We start from the raw sequence: 24649 nt of genomic DNA, 5'->3' as shown, positions 1-24649 counted from the left end.
AAAAGCAAGAGCATTCCAGAAAAACATCTACCTATGTTTCATTGACTACACTAAAGCTTCTGACAGTATGGATCATAACAACGTGTGGAAAAGTCTTAAAGAGATGGGAATACCATATCATCTTACCTGTCTCCTGTGAAACCTAAATACAGGTCAAGAAGCGACAGTTAGAACATTGTATGGAACAACTGACTGGTTCAGAATTGAGAAAGGAGTACAAGGCTGTTCGTTGTCACTGTCTTTATTTAACTTATATGCAGAGCACATCATGTGAAATGCTGTGCTAGATGAGTTATAAGCTGGAATCAAGATTGACAGGTGAAATATCAACAACCTCAGATATGGGGATGATACCACTCTAATGGCAGAAAGCAAAGAAGAACTAAAGAGTCTCTTGATGAAGGTGAAGGAGGAGAATGAAAAAGTCAGCTTAAAACTCAATATTTCAAAAACAAAGGTCATGACATCTGGTCCCATCACTTCATGACAAATGGGGAAAAGGTGAAAGCAGTGACAGATTTCCTCTTCTTGGGCTTTAAAATCACTGTGGAAGGTGACTACAGCCATGAAACTAGAAGATGATTGCTTCTTGGCAGGGAAGCTATGACAAACCTAGACAGCGTGTTAAAACGCAGACATCACTTTGCTCACCAAGATCCATATAGTCAAGGTTATTATCTTTCCAGTAGTCATGTATGGATGTGAGGGGGCTGACCCATTAAGGACTGAGTGGTGAGAAATGATGCTTTCAAACTGTGCTGTTGGAGAAGACTCTTGAGAGTCTCTTGGACAGCAAGGAGATCAAACCAGTCAATCCTAAAGGAAATCAATCCTGAATGCTCCTGGGAGGGGCTGATGCTGAAGCTGAAGCTTCAGTACTTTGCCCATCTGATGTGAACAGCTGAACTCACTGGAAAAGACCCTGGGAGAAATAGAAGGTAGAAGGAGAAAAGGGCAACAAAGGATGAGATGGTTGGATGGCATCACGGATTCACTGGATGTGAACTTGGGCAAACTCTGGGAGATGGTGAGGACAGAGAAACCTGGCATACTGTAGTCCTTGGGATGGTGAAGAGTCTGGCACAACTTGGTGACTGAACCAAAATGGAGACACAGATCTACAGGAAAGACATGTAGACACAGGCAGGGAAGGGGAACATGGTATGAATTGATTGATTAGGATTGGCATATACAAGCTATCATATGTAAAACTGATAACTAGCGGGAACCTGATTTATAGCATATAGAGCTCAGCTCCATGCTCTGTGGGCATTGGATGGGTGGAATTAGGTGGGGAATGGGAAGGAGGTCCCAGAGGGAGGGGATATATATCTACATATAGCTGATTCACTTTGTTGTACAGCAGGAACTAATACAAAAGTGTAAAGCAATCATACTCTAATAAAAGCAAAAATAGAAAGAAATGAAAGAGGAGAAATCACAATAGATAATGCAGAAATAAAAAAAAAAGAGAATATTATGAACAATTATATACCAACAGATTTGTAAACCTTGAAGAAATGGCAAGTTTCTAGAAACATGCTGCTGCTGCTGCCAAGTCGCTTCAGTCGTGTCCAACTCTGTGCGACCCCATAGGTGGTAGCCCACCAGGCTCCCCGTCCCTGGGATTCTCCAGGCAAGAACACTGGAGTGGGTTGCCATTTCTTTCTTCAATGCATGAAAGTGAAAAGTGAAAGTGAAGTCACTCAGTCACGACCCCATGGACTGCAGCCCACCAGGCTCCTCCATCCATGGGATTTTCCATGCAAGAGTACTGGAGTGGGGTGCCATTGCCTTCTCCATCTAGAAACATAGAGCCCACCAAATCTGAATCAAGAAGAAATAAATAATTTGAAAAGATCAATTACCAGAAATGAAATAGACTCTGTAATGAAAAAAAAAAACTTCCTACAAACAAAAGTCTAAGACCAGATGGCTTTACAGAGGATACCTAGGACACATACAAAGAACTCAATCTCTTCCAAAACGCTAAAGACTAAGGAACACTTCCAAAGACACTATAAAATCCGCATCACCCTGATACCCTCAGACAAAAGGTTTACTACCAAAAATTTACAGGTCAATATCTTTGATGAATATAGATGCAAAAATTCTCAACAAATTATTCACAAAACAAATCCAACAGCACATAAAAAATCTCATATACCACAACCTAGTTGGATTCATTCCAGGATCACAAGGATGATTCAACATACACAAATCAATCAATGTGATACAAAGCTATTTATGACTAAATGCACATACAATATAATACTCAATGGTGAAAAGCTGAACACCTTCCCTCTAAAATCGGGAATAAGAATGCCCATTCTCACCACTACTCTTCAGCATAGCATTGGAAGTTCTAAGCACAGCAAACAGAGAAGAAATTATAGGAATTCAAAATGGTGAGGTGAGGTGAAGTCACTGAGTCATGTCCAACTCTTTGTGACCCCATGACTATGGCCTACCATGCTCTTCCGTCCATGGGATTTTCCAGGCAAGAGTACTGGAGTGAGTTGTCATTTCCTTCTCCAGAGGATCTTCCTGACTCAGGGATCAAACCCAGGTCTCCTGCATTGTAGGCAGATGCTTTACCATCTGAGCCACCAGGGAAGTCAAAATGGTAGGGAGAGGTAAAAATTATCATTACAAACAGGTGACGTGATAATATATCTATAGAAAACTCTAAAACTCCACACAAAAACTACTAGAACTGATCAAAAAATTCAACAAGGTAACAAGATACAAGACTGACACACAGAAATTGGTTGCATTTCTTTACACTAACCACAAAATATCAGAAAAAGTGAAAGTCACTTGGTTGTGTCTGACTCTTTGGGACCCCATGTATAAATAGTGCATGGAATTCTCCAGGCCAAAATACTGGAGTGGGTAGTCATTCCCTTCTGCAAGGGATCTTCCCAACCCAGGAACTGAACCAGGGTCTCCTGCATTGCAGGCAGATTCTTTACCAGCTGAGCTACAAGGTGTCAGAAAGGGAATGTAAACAAATGATCCCTTTTAAAATCACATCAAATAAACTTCACCAAGGAGGATTTACATGCTGAGCACTACAAAACATTAATAAAGAAAATTAAAGATGATAAAGAAATTAAAATATATTCCATACTCTTGAATTGGAAGAATTAATGTTGTTAAAATGGCCATACTGCCAAAGCAATCTGCATATTTAATGCAATCCCTATTAAATTACCAATGACATTTTTCACAGAAAAAGAATTTATATATAACTATGAAAGACCTAGAATTGCCACAGCAATGCTGAAAAAAAAAAAAAGAACAAATCAGGAGTCATAACATTGCCAGACTTCAGGCATTACTAGAATGCTACAGTAATCAAAATAGCATGGTGTTGGCACAAAGACATATGCAGCAATAGAATAGAATAGAGAGCCCAGAAATGAACCCACACACCTATGGACAATTAATTTCAACAAACGAGACAAGAATATACAATGGGGAGAAAACAGTCTCTTCAGCAAATGGTGTTTGGAAAGTTAGTTGCATGTAAATCAATGAAGTTAAAACACAACATCACACCATAAACAAAAACAAACTCAAAATGGCTTAAAGACCTAAATATAAGATACTATAAACCTTCTATAAAAGCATACAGGCAAAACATTCCCTAACATAAATTCTACCAATGTTTTCTTATGTGAGTCACCAAGGCAATAGAAATAAAATAAAATAAAAAAATGGGACCTAACTAAACACAAGCTTTTGCACAGCAAAGGAAACCATTAAAAAATGAAAAGACAACCTATAAACTGGGAGAAAATATTTGCAAATGATGCTAAGACTTAATTTGCAAAATATACAAATAACTTATACAATTCAACAATAACAAACAACCCTATCAAAAAATGGGTGGAATACCTAAATGGACATTTCTCCAAAAAAGACATCCAGATGGTCAACAGGCACATGGAAAGATGCTCAATATCACTAGTTATTAGAGAAATGCAAATCAAAACTGCAGTGAGGTTCCACCTCACATAGGTCAGAATGGCCATCAAAAAAACTCTACAAATAACAGATTCTGGAGAGGGTGTGAAGAAAAGAGAACCCTCTTATGCTGTTGTTGAGAATACAAATTAGTGCAGCCACCCTGGAAAACTGTGTGAAATTTCCACATAAAACTAGAGTTGCCAAATGATCCAGCATTCCCACTCCTGGGCGTATACTCAGACAAACCTATAATTTTAAAAGATACTTGCACCCCTATGTTCATAGCAGCACTATTAAGGTAAGACATAAAAGGAACCTAAATGTCCATCAACAGATGAATGGATAAGGAAGATGTGGTACACATATTCAATGGAATACTAGTCACTCATAAAAAGGAATGAAATGATGCCATTTGCAACAACATGGGTACAACTGGAGATTATCATACTAAGTGAAATAAGAAAAAGACAAATACCATATAATACCACTTATATATGGCATCTAAAATAAGGCAAAAATGAACACATCCACAAAGCAGAAACAGACTCACAGACTAGAGAACAGACTTGTGGTTGCCAGGTAGTAGGTGGGTAGGGGAGGGAAATACTGGTAGTTTAGGATTATCAGAGGCAAACTATTTTATATAGGATAAATAATAAAGTATAGCACAGGGAACTACATTCAATATCTTCTTACAAACTGTAATGAAAAAGAATATGAAAAAAAATGTACTTATATATGTCGATGGGGGGGTGTAACTGAGTCATTCTCCTGGACAGAAGAAACTAACACAACATTATCAACTATTCCTCTGTAAAATTGAAAAAAAAAAAAAAGAGCAATGAATTTACAGAGAAATGACAAGCCCCACAAGAAAGTTATAGCCTTCCAAGGGCAGCACACTGTGGGAAAGGATATATTTAGAGGAATGGAAATATGTTGGGGAAGCTAAAAATTGATGAGGGCTATTTTAGTAAGATTTGTTATATACATTCCTCTTGATGGTGTTTCTGGGTTGATGAGACTATAAATTCATCTCTAGTGATAAACAGTTAGGGGAGGATACACAGCTTTTCTGTCTATAGTTTCTCAATTGTTTTCAGATCAAAATAATTCTTATGTTAAATTGGAAGCATATACACTACCATATGTAAAATAGCCAGTGGAAATTTGCTGTATGACTCAGGGAACTCAAACCAGGACTCTGTAACAGCCTAGAGGGGTGGGAAAGGGCGGAAGGAGGGAGGAAGGTTTAAGAGGGAGGGGGCATATGCACACTTATGGCTAATTCATGTTGATGTATGGCAGATATCAAACCAATATGGTAAAGGAATCATCAATCAATTATAAATAAATAAATATAATTTTAAAAACTCCTATAACATTTCTAAGACAAAAAATAATTCTTATGCTGAAGTGGCATGTTTGGGTGGCATATTTCCTACAATCTATTAAATTGTCTACAAATATTAGCAATTATTTTCACCATTATAAATTTATACCATCAAATTTATTCCATATCTACTTGTTAGAAGCCTGGTGATATCCACAGTGAACAAGAAACTCTGTTCTTAAGGAGGTCTGCCTGAGAAACAAGTATCCATCAAAGAGTACAATGATGTTTGATCAGTAACATGATGAAACCTTGCCATGTTGCACTGAGGTAAATCAACAAAGTTTGCCTTCAGTTGTTGACAAAACATGAAGGTTGTGTTCCTTTCTGAAATTCATCAAATTTGTGTTCTGGTTCCTCCAGACCATGAGAAACCTGTGTTCTCATTAGTACCTCACAGATTTACTAGCTGGATTTCCTCCCATATATCAAGTTAGAGAATATAGAACTTTTATTCATTGATTTAACATAATCCTTTAAGCATTACAAGTAAAAAGAACCTGCCTTTTAATCTACCAATGGACCAAGATACATTTTTTTCTAATAGTCTAAAATACAGGTTAGCAAAACATTTTCACATATACGTGTGTATCCATGTATTGTCCCTGCCGGCCATCTGAAAACAGGTTATTCTGACCTGAAAAACACCTTTTAAAATAGTCATTCATATACATATATGTTGTATGTATACAGCAAAGTGAACGGGTGCTATTTTCGATAATTAAAAGGCAGATGGTACAGGTACTGGTACAGAAACTTGCAAGAGGTGGTATATTCTTGGCAAACCCTTAGAAGCTGTCTTTCCCTTGTTCCCTGAAACTTCCTTTTGGATGAACTCTATTGGGTATGAAAAGTTATCTGATGATCTCACAGCTCTGTTGCACTAAGGACAGAGTTAGATGAGAATTAAGGGGAGGAGGTAATATGTGTCAAAGGAAGGAAAACCTAGAAATGTAAAGTAATAACAATAGCTACCATTTGAAAAAAATTGAAAAGTAACAGGTATCTACATATATATGTGTAACTGAATCACTTTGCTGTATGCCTGAAACTAACGTAACATCATAAGTCAACTACACTCCAATATAAAATTTAAAAAGTTAAAAAAATAAGAATAGCTACTATTTATAAAGTATTTATTGTATATGCGAGGCCCAAACTAAGCACTTTATATACTTTAGCTAATTACTGCAAAAACTCTAGACTATAAATAATACTTCCCATCTTACCAGTAAGGAAGAAGAATCTCAAAGGAGTTAAATAACTTTAATGTGCCATGTATCACAGAGCTATGCAGTGGTGGTGATAGGAAAGAAGACTAGTATCCTGAGAAAGAGCATAGATTTTAGACCCAGACAAGATTTTTATACTGATCATTTAGTAATACTTCATATTTTTTCATTTTTCTTTGTTGTTGAAATTACTTTTTACTTTTTATAGTTTCTTTTTTACTGTTTATTAAATCAGAGTTGACATGCTGGGCTGGATTTTTTTTTTTTTGGACAGAGACATGTGGCATGTAGGATCTTAGTTTCCTCTACCAAGGATCTAACCCGCACCCCCTGCAATGGCAGCATAGTCTTTACCACTAGAGCACCAGGGAAGTTCCTATAATTTCTTCTTAAATGTGATTCATGTTTTCTTTTCAAACATTTAGCTTCTTTAAATTGCTCTTCCTCACTCAGTAGGACAAAGAAGCAGTAAGCATATAAACTTAGGTATCCAAGTTAACATCACACTACGCAAGTAGGATGAATACTGATGTAATCAGAATTTCATAAATAAAGTCCTATTTTGATTTAAAAAAATATGATAAGGGTTAAGATTTGGAGATTACCCTCTAATTGCAGAAAAGAGCGTGATTTAAGAACAGATACCAAGACAGGCTGTTATGGAAATCTTCCACAGCCTGTAAGTAACATGGGAATTTCTATCTTCACATAATTACCCAGGTGTCCATAAAACAACATAATTACCCCTTTATCTCTTAGAACGCAATACATTTGTTTAGTTTTCATTGTCTTTTATCCTTATTGATTTATATTACTAATAAATGTAATATTTTATAGTATAACAACCAGCTTACTATTCAGTTATATGATATAGGAGGTAGATATAAAATTTAGATTTTTTTCTTCATAGTCCAGTGTGGCACAAATTACATATCTATCTATGCACATACATTTATGAATACACACATATGTATTTACATGCACACATATATTCATGCATTTCAAAAATGTATAGACAAGTGATAAATACTTAAAGAGCAAGAATAGAAAGAAATGTTTCCACATTATCATCAGATGCAAGATTTTCTCTGAGTTGATACTTCGTGCATTAATAATACCACAGGAGGGCAAAACTAGTGTGGTTTAATCCTCAAAGTCTTCATTTCTCTACAGCTGCTCAATACTACCAATAATAATTATTATCACTATAACTTATCTTCATTAGAAAGTTAATAATTTTCAAATTCCATTGAAGAGGAAAAGCAAAGTTTACTGGCTGTATGGGGGTGGGTCTGTGCGCTAAGTCACTTCAGTCTTGTCTGACTCTTTGCAGCCCTATGGACCATAGCCCGTCAGTCTCCTCTGTCCATGGGATTCTCCAGGCACAGATCCTGGTGTGGGTTGTCATGCCCATCTTCAGGGGATCTTCCCAACCCAGGGATTGAACCCAGGTTTCCTGCATTGCAGACAGACTCTTTACTGTCTAAGCCACCAGGGGAATATAAAATATACAGTTATTAAAATTTTTTCATTTGAGGTCTTCATGGGCAAGAAAATTGGTAGACTTTTTGAATATCAGGGTTTGCTTTGTTAGCCTCATATGCAAAAGACAATAGCTCTGAAACTCTCCTCTTCCCACTTAACTCAAAATTCAAAATCTCTTTGGAACTGAGACCACTCTTGTATTCCATATAGTTATTGGTGCTTAATAAATATTTCATAAATTGAGCTCTCAAGGTAATTATTGTTCCTTAATTTCTATCAACTTATACTTAAAAATTCTTAGATTTTCTGATGTATGATGAGATTAGTATAGTAATTGCTATATTCTTTCTTCTATTTTCCATCCAAATGTAGACTGTTTTGAATCTGCCTTATCTAAGTATTAAAAATATCAAAACTCTTTAAAATCATGTGATTTAATCATCTTAATGTACTTTATGAAATTAAACAATCACCTCACAGAATAACTGACATTTACATAATTTAGACATACCTACTACTAAATGTCTTGCTTTTATATGGGTCAGGATTCACTTAGTGATGTTGTTTTTTAAAATATTGGATTAATATGTCTGTCTGCCAGAACATTCATTAAGGATAGAACAAAATTTCAAGATGACTCATATCCAGATGTGCAGTGCAAATAACCAATTACTTTTCTTCTATATTTAGGGCCATAGCTCCCCAAAAGGTTCAGTTAAAAACTGAATGTACTATTTTTTGCATATACTAAATATTAGTCTTCAAGAAAGGTAACTACAGATTAACATTATTCACTGAATAAAGTCAATTACTTTAAAAAGTAATTTGTATTTCAGACATTGACACTTACTAACATATCTTGCAAAAGAACTAAATATCCAGCAACAGAGTTATTTATGAAAAATGCCCATAAATTCTAATTTTTAGTATAATTTAATTGATTATTTACAGATTGGGTCATTGCTCAGAGACCACACAGTCTACAGCAGCAAGTAAAAGGAAAACTTAATTTTTAAAAAAATTTTGATCCATAAACAGGAAAACTAGAGAATTTAGAATATACAATTTAGAAGGGATTACTTGAGTTGATTATACTCTAATTAGCAAAGCCAAACAATTATGACCTTCTCCTTTGATTTTGTTTTATACATCCACTGATTAATTCAAGAAACTTATACATTATTACCAAGAGAATGGGCTAAAAAATCTTAAGTGAGGTCTACACATAGGAATCTAAATCATGAAAAACCTTTTATTTTAGATTCTGAAATAGCCCAATCCATTGTTACCTTATACTTTAAGTCACAATGGCCAGTCCGTGATAGTTGGAACTCAAGATGATATCTATGTCTTTCTAGTTCTTAACACTGAAGTTCTGACTAATACCCAAAGGGCAAACATTCCTTCATCTGACACAGTCAGAACCAGTAAATGGTCAAGTGATAGAAAAAGCAGTTTATTTTTAACTCAAAAATTCGTCACTGATCTTTTGATATAGGACCAAGGACTTTTCTTTGAGTTCTGTTATGCAAATTGGAATTCTAATTTACTTTCCTGTTTAAGCTACACTAAGGATACATCATCTGAGATTTCCAATTTCAGCTTTCTCATTTTGGAGAAATAAATAGGCATTTGCAAAACAATCTAAATGCAGATTCTTTCTCCATTGTCACTATAGATCCCTGCTCCCCTTGCTAATGATCTATTCAGTTATCTCTTTACATATAATTCACCAACACTCCCATTGTGTCACTTAATCTTTGTGAATCTGTCCAACACATTCAGGTTCAGTTTCACAGGAATGATTCTTTCACACTCAATATGTCATTATTTATCATAATGTTAAATAAATCACGTAATTCTGTAGATAATAATACATCACTGGACACAGCTAATTTGAGGCCAAACCACGACCTCTTGGTAAATAAAAAACTCACAGGAGGGAATTGCTGAGTATGCTTGGGTGTCACCCAGCAGGTTTAAGGGAGCACAGGAAATAAACGTGTACTCCTATGGGATATCCCAGACTCATTGCATCTGAATCCCTTGAGCTGTTTTAAAAATGCCTCAGCTTATTCTTTTTTTTTTTTTTCTTCCAATTTTATTTTATTTTTAAACTTTACATAATTGTATTAGTTTTGCCAAATATCAAAATGAATCCGCCACAGGTATACATGTGTTCCCCATCCCGAACCCTCCTCCCTCCTCCCTCCCCATACCATCCCTCTGGGCCGTCCCAGTGCACCAGCCCCAAGCATCCAGCATCATGCATTGAACCTGGACTGGCAACTCGTTTCCTGCATGATACTTTACATGTTTCATTGCCATTCTCCCACATCTTCCCACCCTCTCCCTCTCCCACAGAGTCCATAAGACTGTTCTATACATCAGTGTCTCTTTTGCTGTCTCGTACACCGGGTTATTGTTACCATCTTTCTAAATTCCATATATATGCGTTAGTATACTGTATTTATGTTTTTCCTTCTGGCTTACTTCACTCTGTATAATAGGCTCCAGTTTCATCCACCTCATTAGAACTGATTCAAATGTATTCTTTTTAATGGCTGAGTAATACTCCATTGTGTATATGTACCACAGCTTTCTTATCCATTCATCTGCTGATGGAAATAAAAGCAAAAATAAACAAATGGGACCTAATTAACCTTAAAAGCTTCTGCACATCAAAGGAAACTATTAGCAAGGTGAAAAGACAGCCTTCAGAATGGGAGAAAATAATAGCAAATGAAGCAACCGACAAACAACTAATCTCAAAAATATACAAGCAACTCCTACAGCTCAACTCCAGAAAAATAAACGACCCAATCAAAAAATGGGCCAAAGAACTAAATAGACATTTCTCCAAAAAAGACATACAGATGGCTAACAAACACATGAAAAGATGCTCAACATCACTCATTATCAGAGAAATGCAAATCAAAACCACTATGAGGTACCATTTCACACCAGTCAGAATGGCTGCGATCCAAAAGTCTACAAATAATAAATGCTGGAGAGGGTGTGGAGAAAAGGGAACCCTCTTACACTGTTGGTGGGAATGCAAACTAGTACAGCCACTATGGAGAACAGTGTGGAGATTCCTTAAAAAACTGGAAATAGAACTGCCTTATGATCCAGCAACCCCACTGCTGGGCATACACACTGAGGAAACCAGAAGGGAAAGAGACACGTGTACCCCAATGTTCATCGCAGCACTGTTTATAATAGCCAAGACGTGGAAGCAACCTAGATGTCCATCAGCTTATTCTTGTACATATTCAATTTGATAAACACTGCTGCCATATTATCGGAGTACTTGCAAACATTTAACATAAATGGGAAAACTGCAATATAGTAGCACAGCAATTTGCAGCGTAATTCCAAGAGAACACTGTGGAAATACACTCTCCCTTCCCATCACTAACATAGTAGATATTGAGTTGTGGTTTCAAGTTTTTTTAATTAAAAAAAAAAAATCTTTCTGGTATCAGAATTCTTTCCTATAAATGGGAAATTCCTTATATTGACTTGGTGGAAAGTACGGCTTAGCTCCTCCACAGGTGACTGAATCGAGGTATTTTCTTCCTAGATTACAGGCACATGACCTAAGTTCAGCCAGTTGGATGAGCTCTCCCAGGACTTCATATCTGAAAGATGTGAGGCAAAGATGTAGGAACAGTTCAAGATTATTCATGCTACTTGTGGATCAGGATTCTGGCAATGGCAGAGCAAATGTTAAGAGACAGCAAAGTTGCAGTGGTTTTGAAGTATTCTTAAGGAAGTGGTGGCAGTGGGAGTATCTGAAATGTCAATGTCCTAAATGTGCTGCTATAGAAGAATCTTGATGGTGCTCTATGATACTCAGCTTCCCTTGGTTACTGTCTCATTCTCAATGTTTTTCTGTAAACCATTACATTTACATGTACTAGTACATTTATGTTGGAGAAGGCAATGGCAACCCACTCCAGGACTCTTGCCTGGAAAATCCCATGGACGGAGGAGCCTGGTAGGCTTCAGTCCATGGGGTTGTGAAGAGTCAGACATGACTGAGTGACTTCACTTTTACTTTTCACTTTCCTGCATTGGAGAAGGAAATGGCAACCTACTCCAGTGTTCTTGCCTGGAGAATCCCAGTGACGGGGGAGCCTGGTGGGCTGCCGTCTATGGGGTCACACAGAGTCAGACACGACTGAAGTGACTTAGCAGCAGCAGTATATTTATGTATGTACCCACTATCAAAAAATGTATGTTTTTTCTAAAATTAGATATAAGTAACTTTGACTGGTATAACCAAATGTACACCTTCTTTGAGTTAGGTACCTGGGGACCCTCTTCAACCCTTTGACACCCATACCTGAGAGCACAGGTGAATGCATATTCTTTTTGAATTCCCAAAGCAAAGAACTGACATTTCTACTATTTACTCACAATATAAAATTTTTTAATGGTCAGTTTCAACATAAACAATAGGAATTTGCCTATCTGGTACTTGTATTTTGAAAAATTTAATAGTATTTAAAAATCAGATCATTTTATTTTTAAAATATTTTCATAGAAAATTGTATTGGTATCCATTTATTTACTGGTAGAAACACAGCATTCCTATTTCCTTAGGCTAGAGAGAAGGCAATGGCCACCCACTCCAGTACTCTTGCCTGGAAAATCCCATGGACAGAGGAGCCGGGTAGGCTGCAGTCCATGGGGTCGCAAAGAGTTGGACATGACTGAGCGACTTCACTTTCACTTTTCACTTTCATGCTTTGGAGAAGGAAATGGCAACCCACTCCAGTGTTCTTGCCTGAAGAATTCCAGGGATGGCAGAGCCTGGTGGGCTGCTGTCTCTGGGGTCGCACAGAGTCGGACACAACAGAAGTGACTTAGCAGCAGCAGCAGCAATAATATAGATCAGATCAGATCAGTCTGATCTGATAGATATATAGACTGATCTATATAGTCATTCAGATCAGATCAGTCACTCAGTTGTGTCTGACTCTTTGCCACCCCATGAATCGCAGCACGCCAGGCCTCCCTGTCCATCACCAACTCCCAGAGTTCACCCAGACTCATGTCCATCGAGTCAGTGATGCCATCCAGCCATCTCATCCTCTGTCATCCCCTTCTCCTCTTGCCTCCAATCCCTCCCAGCATCAGAGTCTTTTCCAATGAGTCAACTCCTCGCATGAGGTGGCCAAAGTACTGGAGTTTCAGCTTTAGCATCATTCCTTCCAAAGAAATCCCAGGGCTAATCTCCTTCAAAATGGACTGGTTGGATCTCCTTGCAGTCCAAGGGACTCTCAAGAGTCTTCTCCAGCACCACAGTTCAAAAGCATCAATTCTTCAGCACTCAGCCTTCTTCACAGTCCAACTCTCACATCCATACATGACCACAGGAAAAACCATAGCCTTGACTAGATGGACCTTTGTTGGCAAAGTAATGTCTCTGCTTTTGAATATGCTATCTAGGTTGGTCATAACTTTCCTCCCAAGGAGTAAGTGTCTTTTAATTTCATGGCTGCAGTCACCATCTGCAGTGATTTTGGAGCCCCCCAAAATAAAGTCTGACACTGTTTCCCTGTTTACCCATCTATTTCCCATGAAGTGATGGGACCAGAGGCCATGATCTTCGTTTTCTGAATGTTGAGCTTTAAGCCAACTTTTTCACTCTCTACTTTCACCTTCATCAAGAGGCTTTTTAGTTCCTCTTCACTTTCTGCCATAAGGGTGGTGTCATCTGCATATCTGAGGTTCTTGATATTTCTCCCAGCAATCTTGATTCCAGCTTGTGTTTCTTCCAGCCCAGCGTTTCTCATGATGTACTCTGCATATAAGTTAAATAAACAGGGTGACAATATACAGACTTGACGTACTCCTTTTCCTATATGGAACTAGTCTGTTGCTCCATGTCCAGTTCTAACTGTTGCTTCCTGACCTTCATATAGGCTTCTCAAGAGGCAGATCAGGTGGTCTGGTATTCCCATCTCTTTCAGAATTTTCCACAGTTTATTGTGATCCACACAGTCAAAGGCTTTGATAGTAATACAAAAATAAATTGTGAGCAAATTTACACAGTTAAGGAACAGAGTTCCTTTAAAATGTTATTTTTTGTTACACTTTCAAAGTGAATGTTTAATAACATGTATAACAATTCTATAAAATGTGAAAGGTAATCTTTCAAGTGTTTATGACTAATTTTACATTAGTACATTCCTTCATTAAATAGCTTCAACATCTGTGATCAACATTCAGAGCTTCAATAGAGCAGGTATTCTACTTGGTCCTTATTTTTTCTTTTAGCTAATATTTAGCGAACATTTAATGTTCTATTGACTTTTTAAATTTTCAAATCATACTGAATAATAATGTACTTTCTATTTAAGAGGAATAATGCATTTTTTACCTTAATACAGTCTATTTCAAATGTCAACTGAATGAATTATCTAAATCCTTTCAGTCAAATAAAATTGTATCTATAGTTATAAAGGAATATATGGTCTATTTTTAATAGCTATATAATCAATAAGATTATTTAGGATACATTTGATTGGAGGCTAATTACTTTACAATATTGTAGTGGTTTTTGCCATACATTGACATGAATCAGCCATGGATGTACATGTGTCCCTCTTTTGAACCTCCTTCCTGCTTCCCTCCCCACACCATCTCTCAGGGTTATCCCAGTGCACTGGCCCTGAGCACCCTGTCTCAGGCATCATAACTGGACTGATGATCTATTTCACATATGGTAATATACATGTTTCAATGCTATTCTCTCAAATCATCCCACCCTCACCTTCTGCCACAGAGTCCAAAAGTCTGTTCTTTACATCTATCTGTGTCTCTTTTGCTGTCTCACATATAGGGTCATTGTTATCATCTTTCTAAATTCCATATATATGAGTTAATATACTGTATTGATGTTTTTCTTTCTGACTTACTTCGCTCTGTATGATAAGCTCCAGTTTCATCCACCTCATTACAACTGATTCAAATGGATTCTTTTTAATAACTGAATAATATTCCATCATGTATATGTACCACTATCCATTCGTCTACCAATGGAAATCTATGTTGCTTCCATGTCCTGGCTATTATAAACAGTGCTGCAATGAACACTGGGGTACATGTGTCTCTTTCAATTCTGATTTCCTCGGTGTATATGCCCAGCAGTGGGATTGCTGGGTCGTATGGCAGTTCTATTTCCAGTTTTTTAAGGAATCTCCACACTGTTCTCCATAGTGGCTGTACTAGTTTGCATTCCACCAACAGTGTAAGAGGGTTCCCTTTTCTCCACACCATCTCCAGCATTTATTATTTGTAGACTTTTTGATAGCAGCCATTCTGACTGGCATGAGATGGTACCTCATTGTGGTTTTGATTTGCATTTCTCTGATAATGAATGATGTTGACCATTTTTTCATGTGTTTGTTAGCCATCTGTATGTCTTCTTTGGTGAAATGTCTGTTTAGTTCTTTGGCCCATTTTTTGATTGTAGACCCCACCTCTTGTTGGAAAGAACTGCAGTCATATTTTGAAGTGGCCTGCATATAGGGAGAATAATTATAGCCATTTTTGCAAACAAACAATCTACCACACACGTGTTTCTGCCTCAGTTGTCTGCAAAGTGAATTTATGGCTTGACAGTATCAACAATGGTCTTAATTCTCATTGATGCTTTTGCTAGTATAGACCATATTTAAATTTAGCTGAATGGACATTTGTACTATAAATAGTATAGCCAGGTATTTTGTGACTTCTCATGGATAGAGTACCCAAGTCACATAATATTTTCTAATGTTGATATAAATACAGTAAATCACTGTTAGCTATGGAGTACAACTCGTATAACCCCTAAAAAGAGTGAGCAACAGTTGTGAGGTACTGAACTGACCTTTTCTTTCTGCATTCCACATGCATACCCAGTCAATTTTAAAAGACGTGACTTATTATTTAGTGTAATTTCATTTAGGACTTTCTCGACATGGGGTCTAATGAATATTAATTCACATTTAGAATGGGTGGCATCCTTTGCACATTTATGAATATAAAAGGAACATTTGAAAGAGAGTCATCATTTCCATCATTAATTTGCTAATTCACACACAAGGAAATGACTCATGAAGACTTTAGATGCCTTTGTTTCAAAATTCATTTTCTTCAGTTTTCCTTTGCTTTAGCTGAGTGGAAAAGATTTGTCAGTTGAGTAAAGATGCTTCATCTCCTTCACTGATGCTGCCGGGAGTTATTAATTAGGTTTCTGAGTTTGGCACTGCTCTTTCCTGGTCACCGTGATGTGTCATGGAAACAGACCCATTAAAATGAGTGATGTGTGTTGTAATTTCATTAGTGTCATCAATAATGTATTACACTTTCCTTTTAGTAGTCTCTTTGTGTTGTGTGTGGGTCAGGATGACTGTATGAATTACATTTATAAGATCCAAATTGTTACAGATGAGAGAAGATAGGCATGAGGGTGGAATTAATGTTATTTTAAACATGATAACTACTAAAATGATTTCAATTAAGTAATATTTTAATTAGGTCTGATGTCTCTACATGCCATACTGAAATGCATGTTATGTGTATGCAAATAGGATGGTGATTTATTGAATTAATAACACAGTCCATTCTGTCTGCCAGGAAACTTCTGAATTGAACTAAAGCAGGTGTAAGAGCAGGAATGGTTCAATAAGGCATGTAATTCCTTGTGGTTATAAAGAACAGACTCTTGACATTGAAACTTTTCAAGGGTATTTGCTCACTTTCTTTCCAGTCTATTTTCCTATAAGACATGTGCCTTTTGACTGGCTATTGGTTAATTCCAAGTCTTTCCTAATGTGAAAAATATGATTCTATACATGAGAAGGAGAAACATATTTGAATATTCTGATGCATACTGTTGACATCTTTTAACTTCATTTAACTGAAGTTCAATTTTGGTCATATAATATGAGACTATAAAGACCTTTTGGCTTAGATGCTTCCATAACAAACATTGATCTAATTGAAATATTTTCAAAGGTAATAATTTGCATACTAAAAACATGGTACAGTAGCAGTTTTGCTCCCCAGGGGTACTTAACAAATGAATGAATATGTAAGAAATTTCTCAGAACTAACAAGTATATAGACACAGATGTGGATGGGCTTTGTGTTTTTTTGTCTTCCATTCAAATAATACAACTAAAATAATATGATGATACTTTTTTGGAAAAAGGTCTACAAATACTGAACTTAATTTTCTGTTAGCAGGAAGCTAAATGGTTTTTAGTATGCAAAAGAGAAATAGTAAAAAGATAAGCTGCTTCTGAAGATCAATAGGTGAATTTATCGTCATGAAAGTTTAAACAAGGTATTTTTGTTTTCCTCAATTTGTTTTTAAGGTAAAACAATCAAGGTAAAAAATAAATAAATTCTATTATAATAAAGATCAATTGCCTTAAGTCAGCAGCTGCCCTGAATGAAGTTTCTCTCTTAAACTATAATGAAAGAATACTAGTCACTTATCTTCAACCAGAATTTAAGCATCTGTAGTTTTAAGCTGATTTGTATCCAATTTGGGTCGAAATGGATATGAGTGTTTATCTTACATAATAGCTTGCCACAGCCTACTACTTGAATCATGTAGCATATGGAAAGTGTGTTTAGCTCCTTGTAGAAATTTCATAAACCAAAAAGGACCCATTTCTATGCACATGGCTTGTTTACAGTCATTATAAAAGTATTACTGAGTTGCTTACGAGTTAGAAAAAAGCAAATGTTGGCACATTTCAGATTCCATTGCATTGGTCTTTAAGAATTATATGTATTGCTTTCCAGTTTTTTAAAAAACCACAGTGATTGTATATGTTGTGCTTAGACCTAAACATTTTTTCTAGGATGTATTTTTATTCTTCCACATTATCTCTCTTCTCAATATTTTATACTAGTTATGGCTGAAGTTTTATGTAAATATATTAGAGATTGTGCTCATGCTTAAATGAACTGTCATTGAGGGATTAATCCTATAACCTTTATGAGCATGTTTTATTAATATCTTATCATTATACTGAATATTAATAACATTTAACATTTAATAACCATAGAATGTGTATTTAGGAATATATTTCATGCTAGTGAGCTTTGAATATGTGGAATAGTCACTATAACAGCCCCCAAATCATTAAAGATATTTCCCATAATGTATTAATTGCAATGGTACAACTCATTTAAAGGGCAGCTCTGAATAACAATGATTACAATATCTTTGTCAGCATGCTGAATAGTATACCCTCAAGGAATGGAAGTATTTGGTACAGATTTTGAAAATATTTTTGCACTCTTAATTCCAGAAATATATTTGCCATTAAATGATTTATAATTAAACATGAAGCTAATATAGTAGAGGAAGAGAATTCAAAACTATGAATATTAATAAGATGATAAAATATTTTCTTATACTATTTAGTAACCCTTAGTAGTAAAGCAGTATAAGTTGTCTACAACGAATACTTTTTAAAATGATTAATTAACATATATTTTAAACTACTTTTATTCTCAAAATGCTAAACCCATTTTTATCTATCAATCTATCTAAATGTTTTACTGTGAATTTAAAAATGTTTGACCCACTCCTTTTTTTATGGCAATTAAGGATTATGTTAACATGAAAATGTGACTTGTGTATAGTCTCTGTCATGTAGGAGAATACATATGACTATCCAAAGCAGTTTCATCTTCATCTGGGAAATTTCCATGGTTGTATCAAGGTTCCTCTGTATTAGCGGGGTTTTTTGCCACCCCACCCCACCAATTTAATAATGTAAAACTAATATTTAGGGAAACTTCCATTAGGTGTTTTGCTAATTTTCATTATTTTGTCAGTTTTATATAGTAGAAACCTTTACATATAAAACACATGTATACATATTCTTATGTGATTATTTTAACACAGCACAGTGGCTTCTTCTGAAAAGTTCTTTAATTTTATGAAGGTTGTGGAAATAGCAAGACAGAAATCTCTATTTCAAGGAATATTCTCCTTGTAAACTGAATCCACATTTTTCTCAGGGTATAGCTCATAGCTAAAGCATTGCTCATGACCAACTTGCCTCTCTCCATTTAGAAGATGTTTTTTTCCCTCCCATATCTAAAGAGAATACATGTTCCTTAACACAAAGTTTTATGACTACAAATTTCCTTAATACAAAGTGGTATCATCTGCATACTTCTGAAATGCAGATACCACTCTAATGGCAGAAAGTGAAGAGGAACTAAAGAGCCTCTTGATGAGGGTGAAAGAGAAGAGTGAAAGAGTCAACTGTTCGCATCAGGTGGCCAAAGTATTGGAATTTCAGCTTCAGCATCAGTCCTTCCAATGAATATTCAGGACTGATTTCCTTTAGGATGGATTGGTTGAATCTCCTTGTTCAAGAGTCTTCTCCAACACCGCAGTTCAAAAGCATAATTCTTCAGTGCTCAACTTTCTTTATAGTTCAACTCTCATATCCATACATGACTACTGGAAAAATCATAACTTTGACTAGACAGACCTTTGCTAGCAAACTAATGTCTCTGTTTTTTAATATGCTGTCTAGGTTGGTCTTGATAAACTAACATATGTAGACTTGATAAAGTAACATATTTCTTATCTCAAACATGTAAAGCAAAAATATCGTAATCTATCCTTGAAAATATTGGGATCAGGGCCCAATAACAGAAACAAAAAGACATGAAAAAGATGGAGGAGTGAGTATCTTCAGAGACCAGTTGAATACTTAAGGAAAAGAGATAACTTGCAGGGTTCTGTCATGAGTGATTAAGCAGATTTCAATGTCCATTCACCACCAGAGTACAGGGAATACAAAATAACCTAACTGATGTAATTTACACTGATGTTACAGGCTTCATTATTGAGCTTACAAAGTTCAGGAGAGGCTCAAGTAGTGGAGTCTTGATCAGCTAGGAAACAATGATCCAGAATTCTATTTAAAACTGAGGTCAGTCCTAGTGAGTGAAAGTCACTCAGTCACGTCTGACTCTTTGTGACCCCATGGACTATACAGTCCATGGAATTCTCCAGGCCAGAACACTGGAGTGGATAGCCTTTCCCTTCTCTAGGGGATCTTCCCAACCTAGGGATTGAACCCAGGTCTCCTACATTGCAGGAGGATTCTTTACCTGCTGAGCCACAAGGGACACCCAAGAATACTGGAGTGAGTAGCCTATCCCTTCTCCACTAAGTCAGTACTAGGGATAATTATAAATTAACTAAATTTTATGCTGTGGCCCTTGCTCCATCTTCTCAAACTTAACTATGCATCCTTGCTCCATTTGATCAATCATGTCTGACTCTTTGCGACCCCACGGACTGTAGTCCAGCTGGCTTCTCTGACCATGGAATTTCTCAGGCAAGAATACTGGAGTGGGTTGCCATTTCCTTCTCCAGAGGATCTTTCTGACCCAGGGATCGAACCTGCATCCCTTGTGTCTCCTTCATTGGCAGGTGGATTCTTTACCACTAGTGTCACTGACATCTTTGTTCACTTCTCATCTGGAATAAGTGGTTCTCTGGGTTTTGTATTACAACCAAAGTAACTATACCAAAATAAAGTCAAATAATCTTTCTTTCTTACTTAAAAGCTTTCATTAGTTTCCTACTGCCCATAAGAAAAAGTATTACCTCCTTAGCTTAATATGGAAGGCCTTGCATGATGTGGCCAATGGCTTGCTCTCCCAGCTATTCTATAGCTGCCCACCCTGGCCTTGTGCTCTGATCATACAGCAGCACTGGCACTGATCCACTAAGAATAGTAAGCTGTTTTATAAATCCATACCTCTGCATATGCTAATTCCTCCTGCATAGGGTATCGTATCCACTTTCTAGCTTATTTCCTTTCTTTTGCCTTTATAGCTGGTAGTTCCCATCATCCTTCAAGATGAAATATTCTCCATGATAAACTTTGCCAGTGGCAAACCTTCATCTGTTATCACTAGACCTTACATTTCTAGCATGACAATTAATGCCCTTATTTTAATTATGTATATATTTGCCTCTCATTAGAGCATGGAATTTCAGCTAGCTCAGATAGTCTGGGTTGAAAATAATTCAAATGATGCAATAATCCATTCCTTTCTACCAAAATGCATCTCTTTCTACTTATCAACTAATAAAAGGAATCTCTTTAGACTTGCCCAAGGCCAAATACCTCTTTCTCAGATATTTGGATAAATTTCAAAGCACCATCATACTACATACTCTACACTTATATTCTAAATGTCAAACACAAAGAAAGAGAACAGGATAATGAATACATTACTGATTTCAACAATTATTAGATAATGGTCAATCTTAATCTACCTGCAATGTCCATAGCTCCACTCTCCTTTTTTCCTTCCAAATATTTAGAAGCAAATTTTAAAGGTAGTAACTTTTCACTCACAAATATTACTGTATGTGTTTCTAGAAGTTAAGAACACTTTGAAAATATACTGATAATACCATTATCATAACTAAAATATTGTTTCTTAATAGTAACAAATCCTTATTAGTATTCAATTTTATACTACTTCTCATTTTTAAAATTGTTTGAATAAAGACCTAGAAAATCTGTACTTTACTACATAGATTGATGTTTCTTTTAATCTAAAGCAGCAGCTATCAACTGGGTGCACTTTTGCCTTGTAAGGGACAATTTTGGCAGTCTGGAGACATTATTGGTTTGTACAACAGCTATGAACTGAATGTTTGTATTCTCCCAATATAAAGACATGCATTAAAACCCTAACCTCAATGGGACTATATTTTGGAGATGGGCCTTTGGGGAGTAATTCAGCTTAGGTTCAATTATACAGGTGGGGCCCTCATTATGGGATTAAAGCCCTTACAAAAAGAAGAGAAGACATGGGATCCCTCTGTGTGCATGCAATAGGCCACGGAAGAATATAACTAGGAAGAGGCCCCTCACTGACAATCTGTTTATACTGGCATGCTGATCTTGGGATTAGCTTTCAGAACTGTGAAAAATAAATGTTTATTGTTTAACACACCCAGTTGATGGTATTCTGGTATAGTAGTTCAAACTAACTGGGACAACTACAGGAGGGGTGTTACTGGTACCCAGTAGGTAGAGGTCAGGGATACTGCTAAATATCCTTCAATGCACAGGACCGCTGCCACAATAAAGAATTATCTACCTCAGCCCCCGCTCCCAACAAATGTCAATAGTGAAAGGCTGAGAAACCCTGGTCCAGCAGTTCCTCTGTCACCCATTTCTTGTTATAATTTGGTCATTGAATAAACTGGGCCATTTGTCCTACAGAATTTCTCATAGTATTTTGCTGATGGCACACTACCGTATTATTTTTATGTTTTCTGTCCCTTGTGTTTATGAGCAATTAGAAACTTCATCAGATTCAGTGTTGGGTTTTTTTTTTTTCCATTTTTCTTTTTTAGCAAAAATAGTTTATCTCACTGATAGTATTATGTACTTCCATCAGGAGGTACATACTGTCTAGTTCTATATCTCTCATCACTAGAGGGAACTTTTGATGATCAATGTCTAAATCCATTCATTCAATAGTGGCCTCAAAATGATAATATTGTATTCTTATAATTATATCATTTATTTAAAACATCACTGTTTCTTGAAAATATTTTTTACAATGTTTGATACAAAATAGCATGGTACCCAAAACATTTACTCATTCTGTGTTTTTGTTTTTGTTTTTTTCCCCCCAGAAATATCCTGTACCACCTTGATGGGAAGACAAGCCAGTTTTCAATACTCCTGGAGGCTTGGGAGCACTGCAAGTCACTTGCATCAAATGAGACCCTTCAAGAAGCCCTGTCAGAGGTGTTGAACAGCATTAATGCAGCTCAGGTTTACTTCAAAGCGGGACTTGATGTGTTCGAGAGTGTCTTAGTTGGAAAGAACTGAGAAAACTCTCAGCATTTTAAAAAGTTTGTTTACAATTCCTCAAGCTAAAGTTCTAATCTCACCAGATTTTCTGACATGGAAGACTTTTTCCCCTCAATGGCTTTTTATATAAGTATAAAGCTATTCTTCCTTTGTATTTTTTGATGTACATGTAAAAAGAGCATTTTGCACATTTAATATTTTTCTTATATCTAGATTTCTGATTATGTAAAAGCAAGTTATTGAGAATAATACTTAAGATTTATCTATTAAAAAGAAATCTGCTGTATTTTTCTATATATATATATATATATATAAAATATTTGGGGAAAAAAATTTCCAAGAAGTTCTGGACAATCTTTGTTCCTATGGATAAAACATGTAGGAATAGAAATGATTTCCCTATGTTAGAGATTTAATGACCTACCTTCTGTAATAGAAATGGACAGTTGATATGGTTTCAGATTAACTTTTACTATCAAATATTCAATATGAACAACAAGTATTCTGACTGAGTGATTGGTTGACGAAAACCACTTTGAATGTGTCTATTTTATGAAATGAAGTGCCTGTTATAACACAACTAGATGTAGTAATACACTGGTTATGAAAATGTATTTTTTTAAGTATTAATTAAAAAAAAAAAAAGAGCCATAAACATTCCAGGGGAAAATCGCAAGGTAGCTGCACAGAGCAATTTAATTGTAAATTTTTTTCCTAACCACTTATAAGGTGACTGGCTTTGAAACCCCTCATTTGTATCAGTTGATTTTGTAAAAATTTCAGGAGTGACGTATGTCTTATGAGGGAGAAAATATGTGTTTCTTCCTGTGTTGTTTCTGTTGGAAGCACTGAAATAGAGCTACTCTAAAATGAAAGCATCTCACTTTGCTCCTCATTCATGTATCTTTTCTGGAACTCCTTGCTGAAAGGCAGTTTTCTCAGAATACCATATAATTTCCACAGGAAAGTAGCAAAGTTTCTCTTTGAAAACTCAAAATATCTTAAAAAGTATCAAATTGCTATTTCTGCCACTAACAAAAAGGACTTCTGATGAATGAAATAGTTGTTTTGATCAACAAAAAGCTCCTTAATTCTATGAAAAAACTTTTTTTTCCTTCTCTATCCTTACTTGTGATTGAGATGACAACACATAATATATGCATGCTTCTACTTTTAGGCAGAAAATACTGTATTACTTTAAGAGTGTCTCTTTCCCATGCTTCAGTTCTTCTCTCATGTTGAAAATGAAGCTTTTCACACTAAGGCCAATGAATGGCCTTAGTATCCACTATTCCCGCAAACCACAGAATTCCATTAAGTGTTTAAACTCTGAGCCTACCTTTAGAAATTGATTTGGTATTGGATAAAGCAATTTCTCTTAGGAAGCATATCTTCAGAATATTTCATGTGGATTATTTTTCTCTAACACAACATTCAAACACATGTCCCTATCACAAACCTCCAGAGCAACTTCACAAATAATGCCTATAGGTCTAAATCTTTGCTGTGTATGAATGAAGATACACCTAATCTTAGTTTAAAGGAAAACTGAAGTTAAAGGGAAAGAATTAGTCAGCATTGATTAACTGATTTATAAGGGTCAGCTGTTCTTACTATCAGTATTGTTTATACGCTCAAGGCAAAGAAGAGAATTGAAGCAATTAGCTAGA

At 36.0% G+C, this 24649-nt stretch overlaps 1 protein-coding gene across 8 annotated transcripts in view; it reads left to right on the top strand.

Annotated features, from left to right (window-relative positions):
• The window catches only part of NAALADL2 (N-acetylated alpha-linked acidic dipeptidase like 2), a 1576761-nt gene extending 1552904 nt beyond the window's left edge, over window positions 1–23857 (top strand). For all 8 annotated transcript variants that reach the window (XM_061415500.1, XM_061415503.1, XM_061415502.1 and 5 more), the window contains one exon: window positions 22799–23857. In XM_061415500.1, the coding sequence (XP_061271484.1) occupies window positions 22799–22997 (199 nt within the window). In that variant the 3' untranslated portion in view covers window positions 22998–23857. The remainder of the gene's footprint in view (window positions 1–22798) is intronic.
• Window positions 23858–24649: the final 792 nt, after the last annotated feature.

Source organism: Bos javanicus, chromosome 1 (genome assembly GCF_032452875.1).
Source record: "Bos javanicus breed banteng chromosome 1, ARS-OSU_banteng_1.0, whole genome shotgun sequence".
NCBI lineage: Eukaryota > Metazoa > Chordata > Mammalia > Artiodactyla > Bovidae > Bos > Bos javanicus.
The sequence above is the reverse complement of the archived record's forward strand: the minus strand, read 5'-3'. Positions and strand labels throughout refer to the sequence as shown.